Raw genomic sequence first — 19,221 nt, 5'->3', positions numbered from 1 at the left:
CTTGTGTTTCCATTTAAGTAAGGAAGGCAACTACTTTGAGTATATACATTCAAACATATACTGTACACAAAATTACAACTGCTGTAAATCATAAACAGTAATACAAACTCAGCTTACTTTTTAAAAAAGAATTTTACAAAAATAAAATTACCTAAAATTAAGCCCACCATTGTACTTAAATATCCGGTTCCACTTCCCAGGTTAAGAAAAGACAATCCTGGTTGAAGTTTCAATGCTTCCATAACTTCAGAATAAATGCAAGGTGCTGACAAGTGTATGTTCCCATGCTTCCAGGCTAAGTCTTTGTAAGCATTGTCTCGGTAGCCTTCCAAATAGTAATCTCCGCGATCAATCGCTCTGAAGGCTTGTTCCACTCTTTCAGTGCGGATATACTGAGCTTCTTTTAAGTTATCAATTAAGTCATCATTATCTTCCCCAGCACTCACAGCTCCTCCCATGATAGTATTCAAATCAAATCATAAATTTTAAAATGCAATAAAATTAGAAGAAATGGCTTCCAATAATGTAGTATGGTTTGTTTTCGTTTTAATATTGCACTTGATTTCCAAAAATAAATTAATCCTGAAAGGGAAGAATAAAAATAAACAGATTTAAATTAATACCCAAAAAGAAAGTAATTCCAGTTTATCAAATATGTAATAGTCATTATAACTAACTACCATTTATTTCTAAAGGACATATAGCGTTAAATATATTATTTTAATTATTCTTATAACAACCACAAAGGCAGCTTAAGTATGATCGCATTGGTACAGATGGGAAATCTGGAACAGAAAAGTTAAGTCACCTCATACTGTAAGGCCCAATATGGTAGCCACTAGTCACATGTTGTCTACCTAGGCATAAATTAATTAAAATGCAATTTAATATTCAATTAGTTATACTTGTCATATTTCAAGTGCTTAGTAGCTACATCTGGCCAGGAGCTGTGTGCTGCTCTAGAAAGTAACACTGCTGGGATATAGTCCCAGGTCTTTCAGACTCCAGGAACCATGCTCTTAATCACCACGCCATTTGGCCTTCATAGAGTATGGTAAATCTAGTCTAATATGCATGGAATGCTTCATTGATTTAAAAATCCTCAACTTAAAAATTTGCTAACAATTCCTAAATGTATCACATAAATTCAAAATGTGAACACAAAGAATAACATATTATCCAAACACTGATTACAAACTGTAAAAATGAAAACAGACACACATTTCTTAAGTGTATGTGTATAAAAATTGTTTTGTTTGGGAAACCTTGTGCTAAGATCACAAATTTTATTAACAACTTTAATAGTTTAAGCACTTACAACACATATTACACACACACACACACACACAAACTTCTTTAACAAGTCAAATTCAGCATCTTTGAATGGAAACGTAAATGTACCTTGATAAACAAAAATGTCAATATATAATACTGAATACACAATTTAAGCTCCATTCAACTATAGTTAATAAGTAAATGCATACACCAATTTCTGAATTTATCAGGAAAGAGGGAAAGCCAAAAACAAAGATTATGACAACCAACTCTGCTAAGTAAGGCTGCACCCGCAAGCAAGCCATCAGGTCTCAAGCTTTGTCAGGATTCTCAGCTCCCTGGTACCAAGCTGCTACAAAACTACTGGGCAGCTTCTCATCAGTCTGTCCCAGTGCCTGTCTCTGCATCACCTTTGCTCTTTTCCTAAGATCTCTTCAAACTTTCTAAGAGTAGAAGAAATACTGTAAATTCACATCACTCTACTATTTAACTTACTCAAACTCACATAAACTTGGCTGGCTCCAATAGCCCCCACAACCACAAAAAGAAATAATTTTAAAAGTACAAGGGTTTACAGCACCATTTTCCTCCACAAGTATTATTTCGTAACCTGTAATGCATAGGAGATACCAATCTGCTATTCCTTCAATGGGTCTTAGTTTTGGCTCAAGAATCTCAACGGGTGGAGTGCAATACTGGCATTTAAAGTTTTTTTAAATGACATGGCCTGTAAGTACAGGTGAACTTTTTTATCTAGTACTCAAAGAATGAATGCCTTCCCAATATGAAAGAAAAAATGGCTACAATAGATTGGTAAATAGTTCCTGTCAGTTTCTAGTGTGGCACATGCCTGAGGATTTTATGAGTAATTCTGACTATGCATAGACATTTAACAAACGGCTCTACTGGAAATGCCATAATTTAGACGTCTGAAAAATTATCTCCCTATTTGGTTCTAGGGCTGAAGAATGACCTTAGCCTTCTAAGGTCCAACTGAATTCAAACCTATCCAAAATCATCACAGCAAAACAAACAACACTGACTTTACTGCACAGACGCTTGGTGAGAAATGAAAGCGGAAGAATCAAGCAAACAAGAACTACTACAACCACTTGCTGACAGACACTGTACTAAGCATTTTCTGTAGATTATCTCATTAAAAACTACAATAAGTCTACAAGGAAGGCATTTGCATGCCCCTTTCAAGTGAGAAACCATCTGTAAAGGGATGGAGTGCTGTAACGCATTTGACCGACCATTGCTACCGGAGCCCAGAGGGACCCAAAGTGGGAACTGAATCCAGGGATCAAGGAAAGTCTTTTAAAGGCATGATTTGTGTGATACTGTTAAAGGAGTAAGGGAATTAAAGGCTGAGGAAGCAACTGATACTAAAGCAAGAGAGCAGATGATACTTTTGAGAAATGACATGCAGTTGGATACTTTGCAGCACTCTAAGACCTTTATCCAATAGTCAGTGATTTGTGTGTGTGGGTATTTGAGAGTCTGATCATTTTTATGGCCCCTCTCTCTATTAAAACAATGAACAAATCAGAAGTCTTGCATACAATTTCAGAAGGTTCCTGAGTTCCTACAGATCCATGATTCACTCTAATTTAAGAACATGTATGTAGGGGCAGAGCCCCAGAAAGTAGTTTCCAGGCTCTCAGCCTCACATAGACAGGTGCTGGCTCAGGTAGTAAATGGCCATCAACTGTGATTGCATGGCCATCAGCTGTGGCTAGTTGGCCGTCAGCTGTAACCAGTGAGCCATTAGCCACTAATATAACTGCTGTGGCTACGCTAGCGAAAAAAGGAAGAATGGGGGCTAGCAAGAAGATGGCGGCTGGGCTGGCAAGCGTGGATGGCAGTTTGCGGACAGTGTGGATCCAGCCTCCAGTGAGAGTATAGTGCCGCCAGAGAGAATATAGTGGTATGACTCCCCTACCTATGGCTCCATGGGTGTTCCTTTTTGGCCTCACCATATCCTGCGTTCTTGTATGGGGAGCAGGAGCAGAGACCCCGCAGGCCTCCCGGCACGACAAATGGCGCAGAGAGCAGGGTATGGTGTCGGCTGAAACTCTCCAGAATGTAGTGGAGCAGTTTACACGTATAAAAGCTCAGCTTCGTAACTAGGGTATGGTGCCAGCCAAAGCTCTCCAAAGGACGGTGGAGCAGTTTGTGCGTGTGAACACCCAGTCTCAGGAAGACCAGGAGGAGCAGCTGCCGGAGAGCTGGACCCCCATGGAGGGGTGGGAGGACCTTGGACGGTTCTCCCACCAGCACAGGAAAAGCCATGCAGCTGCTGCAGAGATGGAGCCCTGTGGAGAGGTGGAAAGAAGTGGACAGTTCCCCAACCAGCACAGGCCAGAGAAAGCGAAGGTCGTTGCAGCCCTGTGGGCCGGGGAAGTTCCTGCTCAGGCAGCCCGGATGCGGGACTTGTCCCAGGAGGAAAGGCTTGCTGAGTCCTCCATGGGAGATGAGGGTGAGGTCAAGGTCGTCCCTCACCCCCAGGACAGCCCTGGAGAATTACTATGGACTATGGGGAATTGCCTTCCATCCCTAATTTAATGGACCGCTTGACTGTTTGTTTGGGAACATACCACCATGTAGTGGAACTGGGGATATTTGCTTTTGTGTCTTGACTGGCCGCCATTGAGAATATGTAAGCACCTTGATTGTGAGTCGCTGTTGTTCTAGCAGGGTACCCTGAGAGCCCTGGCTGAGTCCAGGAAGTCGGGCTGTTCCAGAGAGAGTGGCAGTGCCCTGAGAAACCCTGGCTGTGTCAGGGAAGACAGGTGGTACCCTAACAAGTCCAGGAAGTCTGGCCGTGCCCAGAAGTACTGGTGGTGCCCTGAGAGAGCCCTGGCTGTGTCCGGGGAAACTAGTGGTACCCTAAGAAGTCCAGGAAGTCTGGCTGTGCCAGAAGCACTGGTGGTGCCCTGAGAAACCCTGGCTGTGCCCAGAGAGCCAGCTATGTCCAGGATATCGCATTCACCTCCAGGCTCCTCGCACAGGGCCCCTCGCGGAAGACGCTTGTCGCGTAGACCAATGAGGGATTTGAGGTACAGGGAGGTTGAGTACTTATTCAAGTTCACATAGCTAATAAATGGTAGAGCCAGGATTTGAATCTAGCCCATGCTCTGGATCAGTGTCTCTCAAACTTGAACACGCTTATAATCACCTGGGAAATTTGTTTAAAAAGCAGATTCTGATGGAGTGGGTCTGAGATGGGAACGGAAATTCAGCACATTTAACAAACTCCCAAGTGAAGCAGATGCTTCTGGTCTTAGGAACACGTTTGAATAGCAAGGATCCCCTACACACGGGTTCTCAACTTGGTTACTTATTAGAATCACCTGGACAGATTCTTAAAACTAGTGAGACTCATGTCGCACCCAAAACTAGTTCAAGCAGAATCTTTGGGTTTGGGATCTGGGCAGGGAAGAAACTGGAGGTGGAGATGGAGTATTAAAACAAGGTCATCCCTTACCCCCAGGACAGCCCTGGTGAATGACTATGGACTATGGAGAATTGCCTTCCATCCCTAATTTAATGGACAGCTTGACTGTTTGGGAACAGACCACCATGTAGTGGAACTGGGGGATATTTGGTTTTGTGTCTTGACTGGCCACCATTGAGAATATGTAAGCACCTTGATTGTGAGTCGCTGTTGTTCCAGCAGGGTACCCTGAGAGGCCCAGAGAGAGTGGCAGTGCTCTGAGAGCCCTGGCTGTGCCCAGGAAGTCTGGTTGTGCCCAGAGAGAGTGGCAGTGCCCTGAGAGCCCTGGCTGAGTCCAGGAAGTGTGGCTGTGCCCACAGAGAGTGGCAGTGCCCTGAGAGCCCTGGCTGTGCCCAGGAAGTCGGGCTGTTCCCAGAGAGAGTGGCAGTGCCCTGAGAGCCCTGGCTGTGTCCAGGAAGTGTGGCTGTGCCCACAGAGAGTGGCAGTGCCCTGAGAGCCCTGGCTGTGTCCAGAAAGTGTGGCTGTGCCCACAGAGAGTGGCAGTGCCCTGAGAGCCCTGGCTGTGCCCAGGAAGTCGGGCTGTTCCCAGAGAGAGTGGCAGTGCCCTGAGAGCCCTGGCTGTGTCCAGGAAGTGTGGCTGTGCCCACAGAGAGTGGCAGTGCCCTGAGAGCCCTGGCTGTGCCCAGGAAGTCGGGCTGTTCCCAGAGAGAGTGGCAGTGCCCTGAGAGCCCTGGCTGTGTCCAGGAAGTGTGGCTGTGCCCACAGAGAGTGGCAGTGCCCTGAGAGCCCTGGCTGTGTCCAGAAAGTGTGGCTGTGCCCACAGAGAGTGGCAGTGCCCTGAGAGCCCTGGCTGTGCCCAGGAAGTCGGGCTGTTCCCAGAGAGAGTGGCAGTGCCCTGAGAGCCCTGGCTGTGTCCAGGAAGTGTGGCTGTGCCCACAGAGAGTGGCAGTGCCCTGAGAGCCCTGGCTGTGTCCAGAAAGTGTGGCTGTGCCCACAGAGAGTGGCAGTGCCCTGAGAGCCCTGGCTGTGCCCAGGAAGTCGGGCTGTTCCCAGAGAGAGTGGCAGTGCCCTGAGAGCCTTGGCTGAGTCCAGGAAGTCGGGCTGTTCCCAGAGAGAGTGGCAGTGCCCTGAGAAATCCTAGCTGTGCCCGGGGAAACTAGTGGTACCCTAAGAAGTCCAGGAAGTCTGGCCGTGCCCAGAAGTACTGGTGGTGCCCTGAGAAACCCTGGCTGTGCCCAGAGAGCCTGGCTGTGTCCAGGATATTGCATTCACCTCCAGGCTCCTCGCACAGGGCCCCTCGCGGAAGACGCTTGTCACGTAGATTGTGAGGCGAGAGCCTGTAGGGGTGGAGTGTGGGGGCAGAGCCCAGAAAGTAGTTTCCAGGCTCTCAGCCTCACATAGACAGGTGCTGGCTCAGGTAGTAAATGGCCATCAACTGTGATTGCATGGCCATCAGCTGTGGCTAGTTGGCCGTCAGCTGTAACCAGTGAGCCATTAGCCACTAATATAACTGCTGTGGCTACGCTAGCGAAAAAAGGAAGAATGGGGGCTAGCAAGAAGATGGCGGCTGGGCTGGCAAGCGTGGATGGCAGTTTGCGGACAGTGTGGATCCAGCCTCCAGTGAGAGTATAGTGCCGCCAGAGAGAATATAGTGGTATGACTCCCCTACCTATGGCTCCATGGGTGTTCCTTTTTGGCCTCACCATATCCTGCGTTCTTGTATGGGGAGCGGGAGCAGAGACCCCGCAGGCCTCCCGGCACGACAACGTACTATAGGCAACCGTGAGTCAATTACAGATATTAACAAGAGAGGGACAATTCCATTTCCATTTTAGAAAGTGCAGTGTAATCTGTGTTTCAGACCTACTGCAACAGATCTGAGACCAGATGCTCAGAAGCTAGAAAAAAACCAGTACCTTGTCAACAAGGACCAGTTAAAAAATATGAAACCAGATTTCCCAAACTCCTTCCTCTCTGGTCTGACTGGAAAGGCAAACAGATCTGAAAAGAAAACCGTAAGGATATCCAGGTGGGAGGTGGTCAGGAAAGGTTTCCTGGAATAGGCGGTACAATCTGCTACAACGCATGTTTAACATGATTAGCACATACATTTGGAATACAGGGTAATGATGTGGAGGTAATGAGGAACTTGGGGTGGTTCACAATACCTGTTCATGGTTTGAGTAAAAGAAGGTACAAGCTTCCACATATTACAGAGATACTTCAGCAGTTTATGAAGACTTTAAGCAAAAAGTTGAAAATTCTACATATAAGGCAATGAGATGCTGGTACAGTGTGTTTAAGTGATCTGGAGAAGCTGTGAATGCAGATGAAAAAAATTGCTAAGACATTTTCCCTGAATTCAAACAGACTAATAAAAGCTATATACATGTACAGATTTTTTAATTTTAATAAAAATGGTACCATATGCAAATAAAATTATATCTATAAGCAAACTGTATTCCAGAGCCTAAACCTCAAATTAGAAAGAGGAAACCTAGGATTTAAGGCTGTAAAGGACTGTGATGCTAGGTACAAATCAGAGTAGAAATTTATTTAGTTGTACTAAAAATTTCATTAGGACGGCTATTGTTTTTGCTGGTAAACTGGTTTACACAGTAGTACAGGCTTTGAGTGCTACTTTCCCCACAAGCCCTGCTTTTTTGCAAAACATTAGTGGTTTTCAGATGTTATAGAAAAACCCAGTACTTGACCCCATAGACCCTTTAAAGGATCTTAGGAGGCCTCGGGGACCCCAGGCAACATCTGTAGAACAGCTAGCAGAAACAATTACAAAATCAGATGAGTAAGGCCATGACAGAATTATACAAGGGGTACCTAGCCCAGACTTGTTGGAGGGGAGTGGGGATGAAAGGACTGAGAGACTTTCCTAGAGAAAATGAAGCCTCGGTAAGTACAGAACGTAGAAGGAAGGAAAGGTGTTCAGGGATGTAGAAACAACAAGGAGGAAGAGGCAACATGCTCACTCAAAGCACTACAACAGTGCCTGAGTTGCAGCACAGGATAGAAAGTCATGCCTGATGAGGTCAGAAGAATGAAGAGGAGCCAGGTAGGCTCACAGGCCACACACACATTGAGTTTTGACTCACTCCTGCAGACACTGGGAGCAAGGGAAGGCTTTTAGAGCCCGAGAGGTATACTGTGAAGATTAATTTTAAAATTAAGGAAAAACCAAAACTGTAGAAGAAAGGAACTATAATTACATTATTTAGTTGAGGGGGCAGGGCACGCAACTGCTTTCCATTTGAATAGTCATTTAACCACACTGGGAGGATGAGATGGGAAGATGTAAATACAGATGTGGGAATTAACACCTCATCTATAACAACAGAAAATAAATGCTGTTGAAAATTAATGAATAGAAAAAGAGCAGTAGAAGCATCTTAGCAATGTGGAGGTAACTTCTTTATGAAATAGCTAAATGCACTAAGTTCCCTCTGGAGTGTGGGCCACAGGTTGGAAACAGGTGAATTGTCTTCAAGGCTTGTGGTATCCCTTAACTTTCTAAAATGTGTGCATGCATTATTTGAACAAAATTGACAAATAAAAGTAAAAATAAAAGTTATATATACTACCGTAGATGATGTACAATAAAGACACATGGAATACAATTTCCTAAGGAATAAAAATACATTTAACAATATTTCTATAGTAGAAAAATCAAGGAACAAAAAAAAGATAATACAAATACACTACAGAGCTTCAAAGATGTCATTTTACCATATCCGTTGTCCTTAAATTGTGGGGAAAATTAATAAATTTATTTTCATAATATTCACTGATTCAATTATAAAAGTAGTATGTGCATTTGTAGGAAATTTGAAAACCAAGTAAAATAAATAAAAATTATTCATAATCCTAACAGAGAACGACTGTTATATACTTTCTAAGCATTTACATGCTTTTTTAAATCACAATATTGACATTACACTGTCTATATTATTTCAGACTTTCACTTTATGTGTCTTAAGCATTTCTTCATACATCAAAAATTTTCCAAAATCTGGAGGCATGATATCCTACCACATGGATGTAACCAGTCCCCTGACTGTTGGATTTGGATTATAGTCAATGCACATACCAGAAGTTTGCAAAAAGTTTGAATACTTTGACAATTGAACAATAATCCTCTAACTCTGAAATACACTTTACTTTTTATGAGAATAAAGCAAACAGTTATTTTAAAAGCCATCATAACATCAAGTCACGGAAATGTTTGCCATTTGTGAATTCTGAGATAATTCCATATCAATCACAGAAAAGTGCCAAATATACATCAAGAGACCAAGGTATAGCCTTGGTCCCAATGATAACTTTGTTGTGTGGCTCTGGGCAACTCTCCAGAATGTCATTTCCAACCCTGTGAAATGAAGAAAGAAGCGAAATTCTGATTCCTAATGTTCCCCAGAGCTCTAATTTCCCTGCTATTTCAGCATCAGTAGAACCCATGCAGCTGAATTTTAGTTATCTAGGACTGGCTGCCCATGCTTTGGCATTTCTGTTATATCAGCCACAACTTTTTTTTATCCCACTTCTGCCATTTTCTCTAACATAGAAAAGAAAAACCATTTAAAGGTGTTCAAGTCCTGCATTAAGCAATAAAACCAAAATTAAGGAATCTGAGAAAAAAAAAAGGTAAAGGCAGAATAAGAAAAAGTGTCAGAACAAACAGCTTAAGCAGTTATGTCTGCCTGAGAAGAAGTTGTCATATTTACTCACAGAACAAAATTTCACTCCCTGAAATTTTCTCTCTAGTATGTGTTTGGAGTGAGGGGCCAAAGGACATAATCACATAAGCTCACCTGAAATGACGTGCCAAGTGTTTCAAAAGTTGCTTGCTATTCTTTGAAAACGAGATGTGTGGCTTTAATGTATTTAGTTTAGGGGAAGAACTACTGAAGGCCCAGTTCAGTATTATGGTGACTTACAGGCAGCTTAGGGATGTTTCATGGAAGGTAAAAGACAAGTCAAAGGAGGTGGGATGCAGACAGATGGCAGACAGATGTCGCAGAGTGGAAAGAGAACAGAATGAATGCTGACTCATTTTTCAACCCTCCTAGCAACCAGTGGCAAGCAGCCAATTGCTCCTTGCTGCTCCTTTCTCTGCAAAGGTGAGGACAAGCTCACCCAGCGTTGCAGGGAAGAAACTAGTGATTCCAAGGAGAACACACCATTTGACGGCATGAACAAAGGATCTTTCTTCCTGATGCCCTCAAAGATCTTGTCATGGGAGTCATGGACCAAGGCTGCTTTGAGTACATAAGGAACTAGAGGGGAAATTATTTTCTTAATGATAACAAATACATATGATGAAATATAAACACAGCTGACACTTGAACAATATGGGGTTTTAGGGGCACTGCCCCCCACCCTCCTAGCTCCCACACAGTTGAAAATCTATGTATAACTTTGACTTCCAAAAAACTTAATTACTAATAATAGCCTACTGTTGACCATAATCCTTACCAATGACTCAATCAAGACATATTTTGTATGTTATATGTATTGTGTACTGTATTCTTACACTAAGGTAAGCTAAAGAAAAAAAATGTTATGAAGAAAATCAGAGAAAATGTATTTATAGTACTGTACGTATTTATTGAAAAACATCCACATATCAGTGGACCCACACACTTCAAACCCATTTTGTTCAACTATACAGAATAATAAAACAAAAGGAAATAGGCTAAGATTCACTACTCACAGGCCCAAAGATGCCAAAACCATCTAATTAACTCTACATCCAATGCTAAATATAAACCTTTTTTAAGTAATGATAACACATACATGCAATTTCCTACATACCTGTTATACCACGCACTGGGCTCTAATTCTTCACCATACCTCTATGAAAAAGCACTAACCTCATTTTACTGATATGACTAAGGTTCACCGAGACTGCAAGACAAGCTCACAGCTCGTGAGTAGCTGAGCCACAACTCATGTCAAATTTGTCAAGCCATGAAACCATCCTGCAACAACAATTTCCACAGAGGCTGCTGGCCCGTAATTCAAAAGTAAGTGTTTCATTCTCTGAGTTGAAAAAAATGTTCAATTTAGATCTCTTTTCCTCTCTCTCAACCTCTTATTTATTTCTTCTTTTTCTCCCCTTTTAGTACTCTGGGTTCCAAAGACAGAATAGAATAGTGGGAAATAAAGCATCTGATGTCATTTACCACTGTGCGCCCTAAATTTGTGAAGAGGATATAGTGCACTGCATAAAAAGCTTCCAAATACACAAAGTGAAATAGTTCACTTGCTTTCACTTCTATGACCAAAAAAAAGGCGTATTTGAAAGTTTCATTTTTAAACACAAAAGACCAAAAAAGGAAAACAAATAAGTACCAGTTTTGAAATCCAGTGAAGTTATCACCTAGTGACCTCCTTAAGACAGAACTACAGAATGAAAATGTAAACACTGAAGTTAGAGGTGTCAAGAAGAAACAGTGTCTACAGAAGACGAAAGGCAGAATACACACATTCACAAGTAAGTTGACTGAAACAGAGGTTAATGAGAAAAGAACAGTGCAATGTCTTCTGTCATGCTCTAGGGCCATAAACTAGACTGAGAGGCCTAAATTAGGACCAGAGTTGCCCTTCTGCGCTCACTTAGCTGGACGCAGGCAGCAGTCAGGGAAACTCTTTGGTAGTTACTACCTAACTTTTGCCTGTGCTAATTTTTTTTTTTTTTTTTAAGCGGGGCTTATTTTACTTAAAAAAATAAAAATAAATGTGTGAGTTCACAAAGCAAAATATTCAAATAAAAAATTTAAAATATTCCAAAGCAAAATTATACAATTTGAGAATTACTCATCAGTTCAGATGATGTGTCTATCCTCTTCTACTAGTATGTAATGTCATAAAGTAAACTAAATCATGAGCTCACACCAAAGATATTCTTTCTATATATTATCATACAATGAAACACAAAGATTGGCCTTGATGCACTATATGATTTTGAACAAGTTGCTATCTTTCCTAGCTTTGTTTGTTTCACCTAGAAGGTCACAAAATTCAATTATCTTGAGGGCACCTTTAAAAACTTTCAAAAAGTCTAAGTGCATTTATCATTTTATCTATGGACAGACACTAGTAAAAAGCTGCATTAAAAATATCTAGTTATATATCATTCTTAATTTTTCAAAGTGCTTCAATCCCAACTCACATAATTTCATAATTACCCTAGGGTGTTTTCACAGGACAGGTGGTATTCCCTGTACCATTCAAATGAAGAAAAAAAGACTGAGAAAGAGTAAATTATTTGTTCTTTCCCATATAACACAGAGATATTTGGACTTATTCATAGATCTTATGTCATGCACTACAAGGCATATTCACTTACCAGAAACAGGAAAACACAACCAGAAATGTCAGTCAGAGACCCCTGAGAAATGAACACTCACACAACAGATACTATTCACTTTATTCATTGGGATAATTTTTATCCTCATTTTTACTCATGACCCATAGAAAGTTTAAGTTCCTAAAAATGAATTGTTATCATAAGATCATAATACGTAATTTTATTGGCTGTAAAGTAAGTGCCAGGACGCTCACCTTAAGTTTAAATGTTATCAGTAGTTCCTTGAGTCAATGAAACTCATTTAGAGAAAACAGTCCAAATTGAGTAACCAAAAGGCTGGTGAAAGCTTTTTAAACTGAAACTCAGTACATCTCTCCAGGCTGCATTCAACACTTCTTCACTATTGGCCCAGCAAAAGAGTAGGACACAGCACAATTAATACAGAATGTCAATAAATGGCTTCAGTTCCCAGAGTCTTTGTTCAAGGAAATTAGTCTCTTAAATGGATAGTGTATTTTCAGACAAATAGTTAAAAATTACTTTGAATTTGGCTAAAATGAATTCATAGAACTAAAGACTTTTAATAACATAAGGAATTATTTCATGCTAATTAGATTGGTTTTCAAAGTATAAACAAAAGCCAAATTATGTGAGTAAAATTATGTTTATTAACAGTATACTTTAAAGTACTAAATGTTCTGTCAACAAAGTTACTCAAAGCAATTAGTATTATCTTACATTTGGATATTTTAATTGTCTTTCACAAAAAGACTTCATCTGATGATTTCCTCATTCAATAAATAAAAACTGATTATTTATGACTTGGGAACCATGAGAGGCATGGAGGATTCAGAGACCATAATCCAGAAGCTAAACTCAATTTAAAGAGCTTTCTTATGAGGTAAGAATTGCAGAAGAGCGAAGAGCTCACTACATTTCACAGATAAAGAATTGAACCCCAGCAGTTGCCTTGTCCAAGACGACACAAGTTGGAAAGAAATTCAAGTTTTGCAAGTCATTACACAAGAGTAAATCTATTCCAATAGTATGACATATGAATATAAGTGCAAACAAATCTAATCTACTCCTTTGTTTAGATTTCTTCAAAGTAAATGCACATAATGCTTCTTTTTAAAAAAATTAAATTCTTCTTAATATCAATATTTTAGTTGATAGGAAATAATATTATATTACTGAAACCTAACTTAAGACACCTTGGTGGAGACTGTAGGGAAGAAACTACCAAAAGTTAAACTATTTCATTAAACATAAGAATAAAGTCAGATAGCTAAAGTCATTGTTTTCCTATTCGACTATTTTATTTTTATTCCAGGTAAGTTATTCACTTTCTTCACAGGAAAGTTTATGAATTGTTATCAACCTCCAGACAAAAATATATCTAGACTGAGTCACAACACTCAGCAATGTAAAACTTTGGTCAGAAGTCAACAGGATTTGTATCAATAGGAATATAACTTAATTTTACTTCATTCATGTGCTATTCTTAGAAGAATCATTTGTAGAACGAATATTAGTATATCAAGTTATAATTTCATATCAAGTTGTACGTCCCTTATGAGTCATATTCTAACACAGTTCTCTTTCAACATAAACAAAAATTATACTTAAATAAAGGATCATATAATACACTGTGGGTTTTATGTTGGAACCCTAATCCTACAACTTCTTAGCTATGTGATCTCAGGAAACATAATTTACCTCTCTAGGCCTTAGCTGGTACTTTTCCTTATTTATGAAACCCTAGAAGATAATGATTTTTAAAAAATAACTCTTGTTGGAAAAGGTATAGGAAAACATTTGTATTTCGTATTACATTTTTCCTATCTATCAATAATAATCTCCCCAGTCCCCATACTGAGGACACTGCAGTATCAACTCCTCCGTTTTTAGAGGGGACTCGGGCATACCAATTGCGATCTTCCCTACTCCCCTTATTCTACAATCACTTCTTACATTTAACATGCTCATTCTTTTTCTACCACTACATTTAATCTTCACTGTTACTAGTCCTCTAGCAATCATCTTCTGGAAAAGGCCAGACAGTAAATATTTTAGGATTTGCAGGCCATAGTTTCTGTTACAACCACTGAACTCTGTACCTGTAAAGCAAAAGCAGCCACAGACATGTAAATTAAAGAGTATGGCTATGTTCCAAAAATTTATTATTTATGGACACTTAAATTATATATAACTTTCACATCATAATGTATTACCCCTTTCTTCCCAACCACTTACAAATAAAAACACCACTCTTTGTAGGCTATGCAAAAACAGGCAGTGGTCCAGGTTTGACCCATGGGCCATAACTTGTTAATACCTACCAGTATCACTTTCTTCCCAAAGCAAATAGGTCCCATGAACAGGCTTCACTCTCCAACTCTTCATTATCCTCAATTCCTCATTCTAACTTTCTGCCTTACTCCTTTTGCAAACTCCTGACCTTGGACCAATCCAATCATCTCCCTTTTCTGTGGAGTGTTTTATACTGTGCATTGTTAGAGAGGAAAGAAATCCACTACTTGGATTGGTACCACTAAATATTTATGTTCCTCAATCTCAGCTGGAATTTCAGTAACACCCAGCAATACCTCTGTGTCTTTATTCACCTGTGACTCCCATCTCCCATAGCAAACTCATTACTACTGCCATAATCCTCTCAAGAAGGATATCCTTTATTGAACAAATGGTTGTATTTCATCTTCCACAGAAAAATAGGCCAAGAAACAAAAGCCTTGAGTTCCCAGGTTGCTATGCTAACCCCACCCCACTTGACAACAGCATTACAAATATGGCTGCATTTGTGCAGGCATCCACAGACAGAGTATGAGTTCAACTGCTGGAACGACAGACCTATTTTGTCTACTTCATTAGAATTTAAGTACCCTACTAAATAACTACATGTATCAGAAGCCTAGCACGCAACCAACTGTTTTACAATTATCACTCAATCATTCTAAGAGTCCCCCCTTTCCTCCAACAAATCTTCTCAAAGCCCACCTCCAGGACATTTAGATGCCTATCTCAGTCAGCTCAGGATGCCACATCAAAATACCATAGACTGGGCGGCTTAAACAACAGAAAAGAATTTTCTCACGGTTCTGGAGGCTGGAAATCCAAAATCAAGGTCCAGCATGGTCAGTTTCTGGTGAGGACTCTCTTCCTGTCTTGTAGATGGTTGCCTTCTGAGTTCTCACATGCTTTTTCTTGGTGTGTAAGGAGAGAAATAACAAACTTTCTGGTGTCTCTTATAAAGACCTAATGGATCAAAGCCCCACCCTTTTGACCTCACTTTACCTTAATTACTTCTCTAGAGGCCCCACTGTCAAAAACAGCTACAGTCAGGGTTAGGGCTACCACACTATAAATTTTGCAAGGATACATAATAGTGCCTTTTCCCATGTTTTCAAAACACCTTTTAAATCTATCTCTATATCACTTCTCCACAAGGTTATTATTCTTTTTCCCACCCACTTGACTGTGGCCTCTTCAAGGGAAGGCTTTACATACTATTCATTTTCCTGTTTATTTCTAGCACTTAGCAGAAGGCCTGATATCCAGGAAGCAATCAGTAAGTGACAGACTAAATGAATGAGCAAAATATCTTTGGCATGACATTCATTTAATCAAAATGAAAGGGTGAGACCAATACTTAAGAGTTACACACACTCCATAGGCTAATTGTTTTGCCTCTGAGGTTGCCTTATAACAAAGAGGAGCTAATTCAAGACCCTAACATGTAAATAGTTTAGTTCCCCAATTATTTAAGATATGAAAAAAACAGCAGACATTATCTATGCACTGGACAAGTTATATGCTCCACTGCATATTAATATAGCCTGCTTTGGGGTATATTTCATTGGAGAAGAGACAAAAGCCTTAAGGAGCTTACAATTTAGTTGGTAATACTACATTTTAAAAAAAGGGGGGGGAAGGTAAATGCTTCAGGAGTTAAAAATAAAAGCAAATCACTAAGAAATGCAATAGCCAGAGAAAGATAAACCTGTGATACCAGAAGTATTATCACGAAGTATTAAAACTTACAAGTAATTGTCAATGGCTTAAATTAATGTCACTATAAGGTGGGAACCAGAGAAGATGCTGTAGAGATATTGCAGTCCCCGGAAAAAGGTATAGAAGAGTTGATATTTCAGTGTCCTCAGGATGGGAAATGGGGACATTACTATTAGTAGAAAAATTAGATAGATACAAAGACAGAAAGACAGACAGACAAGGTCACAAATAGAGATAGACATACAAACACAGGGAGAGGAAAGAAATTCAATTTTTTCAGAATTATTAATGCAATATTAAGCCACAGTAAATTTTTAGAAAAGCAAATATTCTAAGTAGTTTTGCAAATACTACATAAGGAGGTACACAAAGTCTGGTAAAATGCTCAACAGAGTTAAAAAATGGGTTCAGAAAGTCAACCTGAAAAAAACCTAGGCATGAATATCACATTTTCTAAATCATTCCCCCTTGATCTACAGACTATGGAGCATAGGTTACAAGTATTTTTTGGCATCTTAAATTCTTAATAGTTGTAGTAATAGCAGTAAAATGAGGCCAAATCAAAAACGGTATTGTTGACAATTGAAATCTCATTCTAGATTTAAATTTAAAATTTTGCATCCATTACAGCAAAGGCATAATCCATAGTTCCCTGTGCATATAAACCCAAACAAAATACAGCACCTTAATATTTGTGAAAAGCAAGACAAGAAAAATAATCAAAATTATAAAGAAAACCCTAAAATTATCTAGTTTACCTGTCACTCAAAGGGCATGACTACTTGTTCAAGGTTTTACTGACAGAATTCATGGCTCCAAGCATTTTGGTTAAGTTTCTTTCAAACACATCATAAAAATTCCAAGAGTGACACCTTTTCTGAGATAAAATGCCTTTGCTGTTTTTAAAACAACAAAAACTTTTATATTGTTAGACTAAACCAGGGAAGTGTAAAGTACCTCCTCCTAAAATTGTAGATAGAGCCACTAATCTGAGTCAGTGTATTGAAAAGAAGCAGTGCTCAAATATTTGGGCCAGGGACTATGACTCTATTTTGACATTTAAATGTGAGAGAACACAGGAGGCAAGGAAGAAATAGCTGCCTGGGAACAAAACACAAAAGTAAGAAATACCGGGTTTCCCTGAAAATAAGACCTAGCCGGACCATCAGCTGTAATGCGTCTTTTGGAGCAAAAATTAATATAAGACGCGGTCTCATTTATTAGAGCTGACTGTCCAGCTAGGTCTTATTTTCGGGGAAACACGGTAGCCTCTAAGTCAAAAGGAGTCTTATCATTTCAGCTGTTAGAAAAGTTTCTAAATGACAATGGGAGCAAAAGCAATGGAGATATGTTTTAAGAAAAGCATACAGCACAGTACATTGCCCTGATTCGACCAGAGATTGAGTACTAAACAAAAATATTCTACTTTCAGAGAGTAAAATGGTGGATACCAGGATACGGGGGATTGGGGAGAATAAGATTCATCTTGTTTGAGGGTACAAACTTGCTACAAGTAGTAAATAAGCCAGAGATCTAATGCATAGTACAATGGATATTATTTTACTATAATGGACAATATTTTACTATAATTATGTAATGTGAGAAATATCGCTACAAAGACAATCTTATTACAATGTATCAAAGTAAAACACTGTACACCTTAAATTTACACAATGTTATGTGTTACATTCATTCAATGAAGAAATTAATTCCCACTGATGGGTAATGTTGTGCCAGAGTATGGGTAGATGGCGACAGAGACACAATGCAGGAGGAAACCGCTTTGCTTCCTGGTCAGCCACCCTGCTTGGCAGGCTCCTACAGTACATAACCATTATCCAGCACCAGGTTCCTGCAGTGCCCTCTCTTGGACCAGGTGAAATCGCTCTGTGAGAATCTTTCCCTAGTACCCCAGAGAGCAGATTTCAGGCAAATTCCATCAAGGAGGCACTCACTACAGCAACCTCACAGCCATCCGATGAGCCACACATCCTCTCAACCAGGTCTGGATCTCAGGCCTGGATGGATCTCTTCCTTGGGTGCTCATTTCTAGCCCTAGGGGTTGTGGCTGCTCCTTATTTCTATACTCTTGAGAGCTCTCTTTACTTACTAGCCAATCCTGTTATAGTTAGTAATTTTTTACATACATTAAACTCTCCTTATTCACTGGTTTGTCTTTCCTGGTTGGATTAGACTGATACAATCCTGAAAACCAGAAAGACTACACTCACATCAATCAAGGAATGAAGGACACGCAGTTAGACAATAAAAGGAACTAGAATACAATAGACCCTCATATTTTGTCAGCCAAAACATCCACAGTCCCTTGGATTTGACTTTAATTGCTATATCCCACAAACACCTCCTTTTTTAAACTTCTAAGTATTTGGGTGGTCTTTATCTTAGTTTCTTAGCAAAATGTTAAACAGTTGTCATTAGCTTTTCTGTGCTATGAGAATTGTCCATCCTGATCACCGAGGAAAGTTGGATAACTAACAGTGATACAGTACAGAGAGCAGCAGCTGTCAATTCGGTCATCGTAAGTTGCTGCTCAGGAAACCCCTGAGAGTCAAACTTTTGGAGAGGAGCATGTTATAGTGGCCTCATCTCCTGGGAGTCAGCTTGAACATGAGCTTGTTAACTGAAGCACATGATCTTTCTGGTGCCCTTCTTTTTCCCTCTATGATTAGCACACCTGGAAAAGGACAAAATAAAACCACTGAAAAGCTCATTAAATCTGATGTAGGCATGGTAGGCAGGCTAAAATTAGAAATCCACAAAGGAATAAAGGAGCAGCGAAACAGCAAAGCCAAATTCTTCAAACAAATGCCAGGGAAAAGGAATAGCAAAGGTTATTTTTCGTTAGTGGAATCTCAAATTGAAAAAAAAAAAAAAAAGACTATCAAAAAACATTTATTGGATTAAAGCAGTCCCAGAGTTGTAGGAACACAGAGAAAAACTAAATATATAATAAAGAGGCACTAAAGAATTCAATAAATTTGTTATATCACTCATTTAGCAGAAAACAATTTTAGAAGAAAGCAACAGCAAATGACATACTTTGCTACTATACTAAAAATGAAATACACTGAACACTGAAGAAGGGTGCTAATTACCTGAAAGACAGTCT

At 39.9% G+C, this 19,221-nt stretch overlaps 1 protein-coding gene across 5 annotated transcripts in view; it reads right to left on the bottom strand.

Annotated features, from left to right (window-relative positions):
• The window catches only part of PCMTD1 (protein-L-isoaspartate (D-aspartate) O-methyltransferase domain containing 1), a 70,596-nt gene that overhangs the window by 37,647 nt on the left and 13,728 nt on the right, over positions 1–19,221 (bottom strand). The window contains exons 2-4 of one of the 5 annotated variants that reach the window (XM_074318924.2): positions 15,175–15,283; positions 12,314–12,459; positions 152–582 (exon numbers count right to left, since the gene is read on the bottom strand). The exons of 1 other annotated variant lie outside the window; for it this stretch is intronic. In XM_074318924.2, the coding sequence (XP_074175025.1) occupies positions 152–458 (307 nt within the window). In that variant the 5' untranslated portion in view covers positions 459–582; positions 12,314–12,459; positions 15,175–15,283. The remainder of the gene's footprint in view (positions 1–151; positions 583–12,313; positions 12,460–15,174; positions 15,284–19,221) is intronic. 3 more of the 5 variants (XM_019712565.3, XM_074318925.2, XM_019712564.3) reach the window with 3 other exon arrangements.

The sequence above is a fragment of the Rhinolophus sinicus genome, chromosome 7, assembly GCF_057876585.1.
Source record: "Rhinolophus sinicus isolate RSI-liver-muscle chromosome 7, RSI-T2T, whole genome shotgun sequence".
Classification (NCBI taxonomy): Eukaryota; Metazoa; Chordata; class Mammalia; order Chiroptera; family Rhinolophidae; genus Rhinolophus; species Rhinolophus sinicus.
The sequence above is the reverse complement of the archived record's forward strand: the minus strand, read 5'-3'. Positions and strand labels throughout refer to the sequence as shown.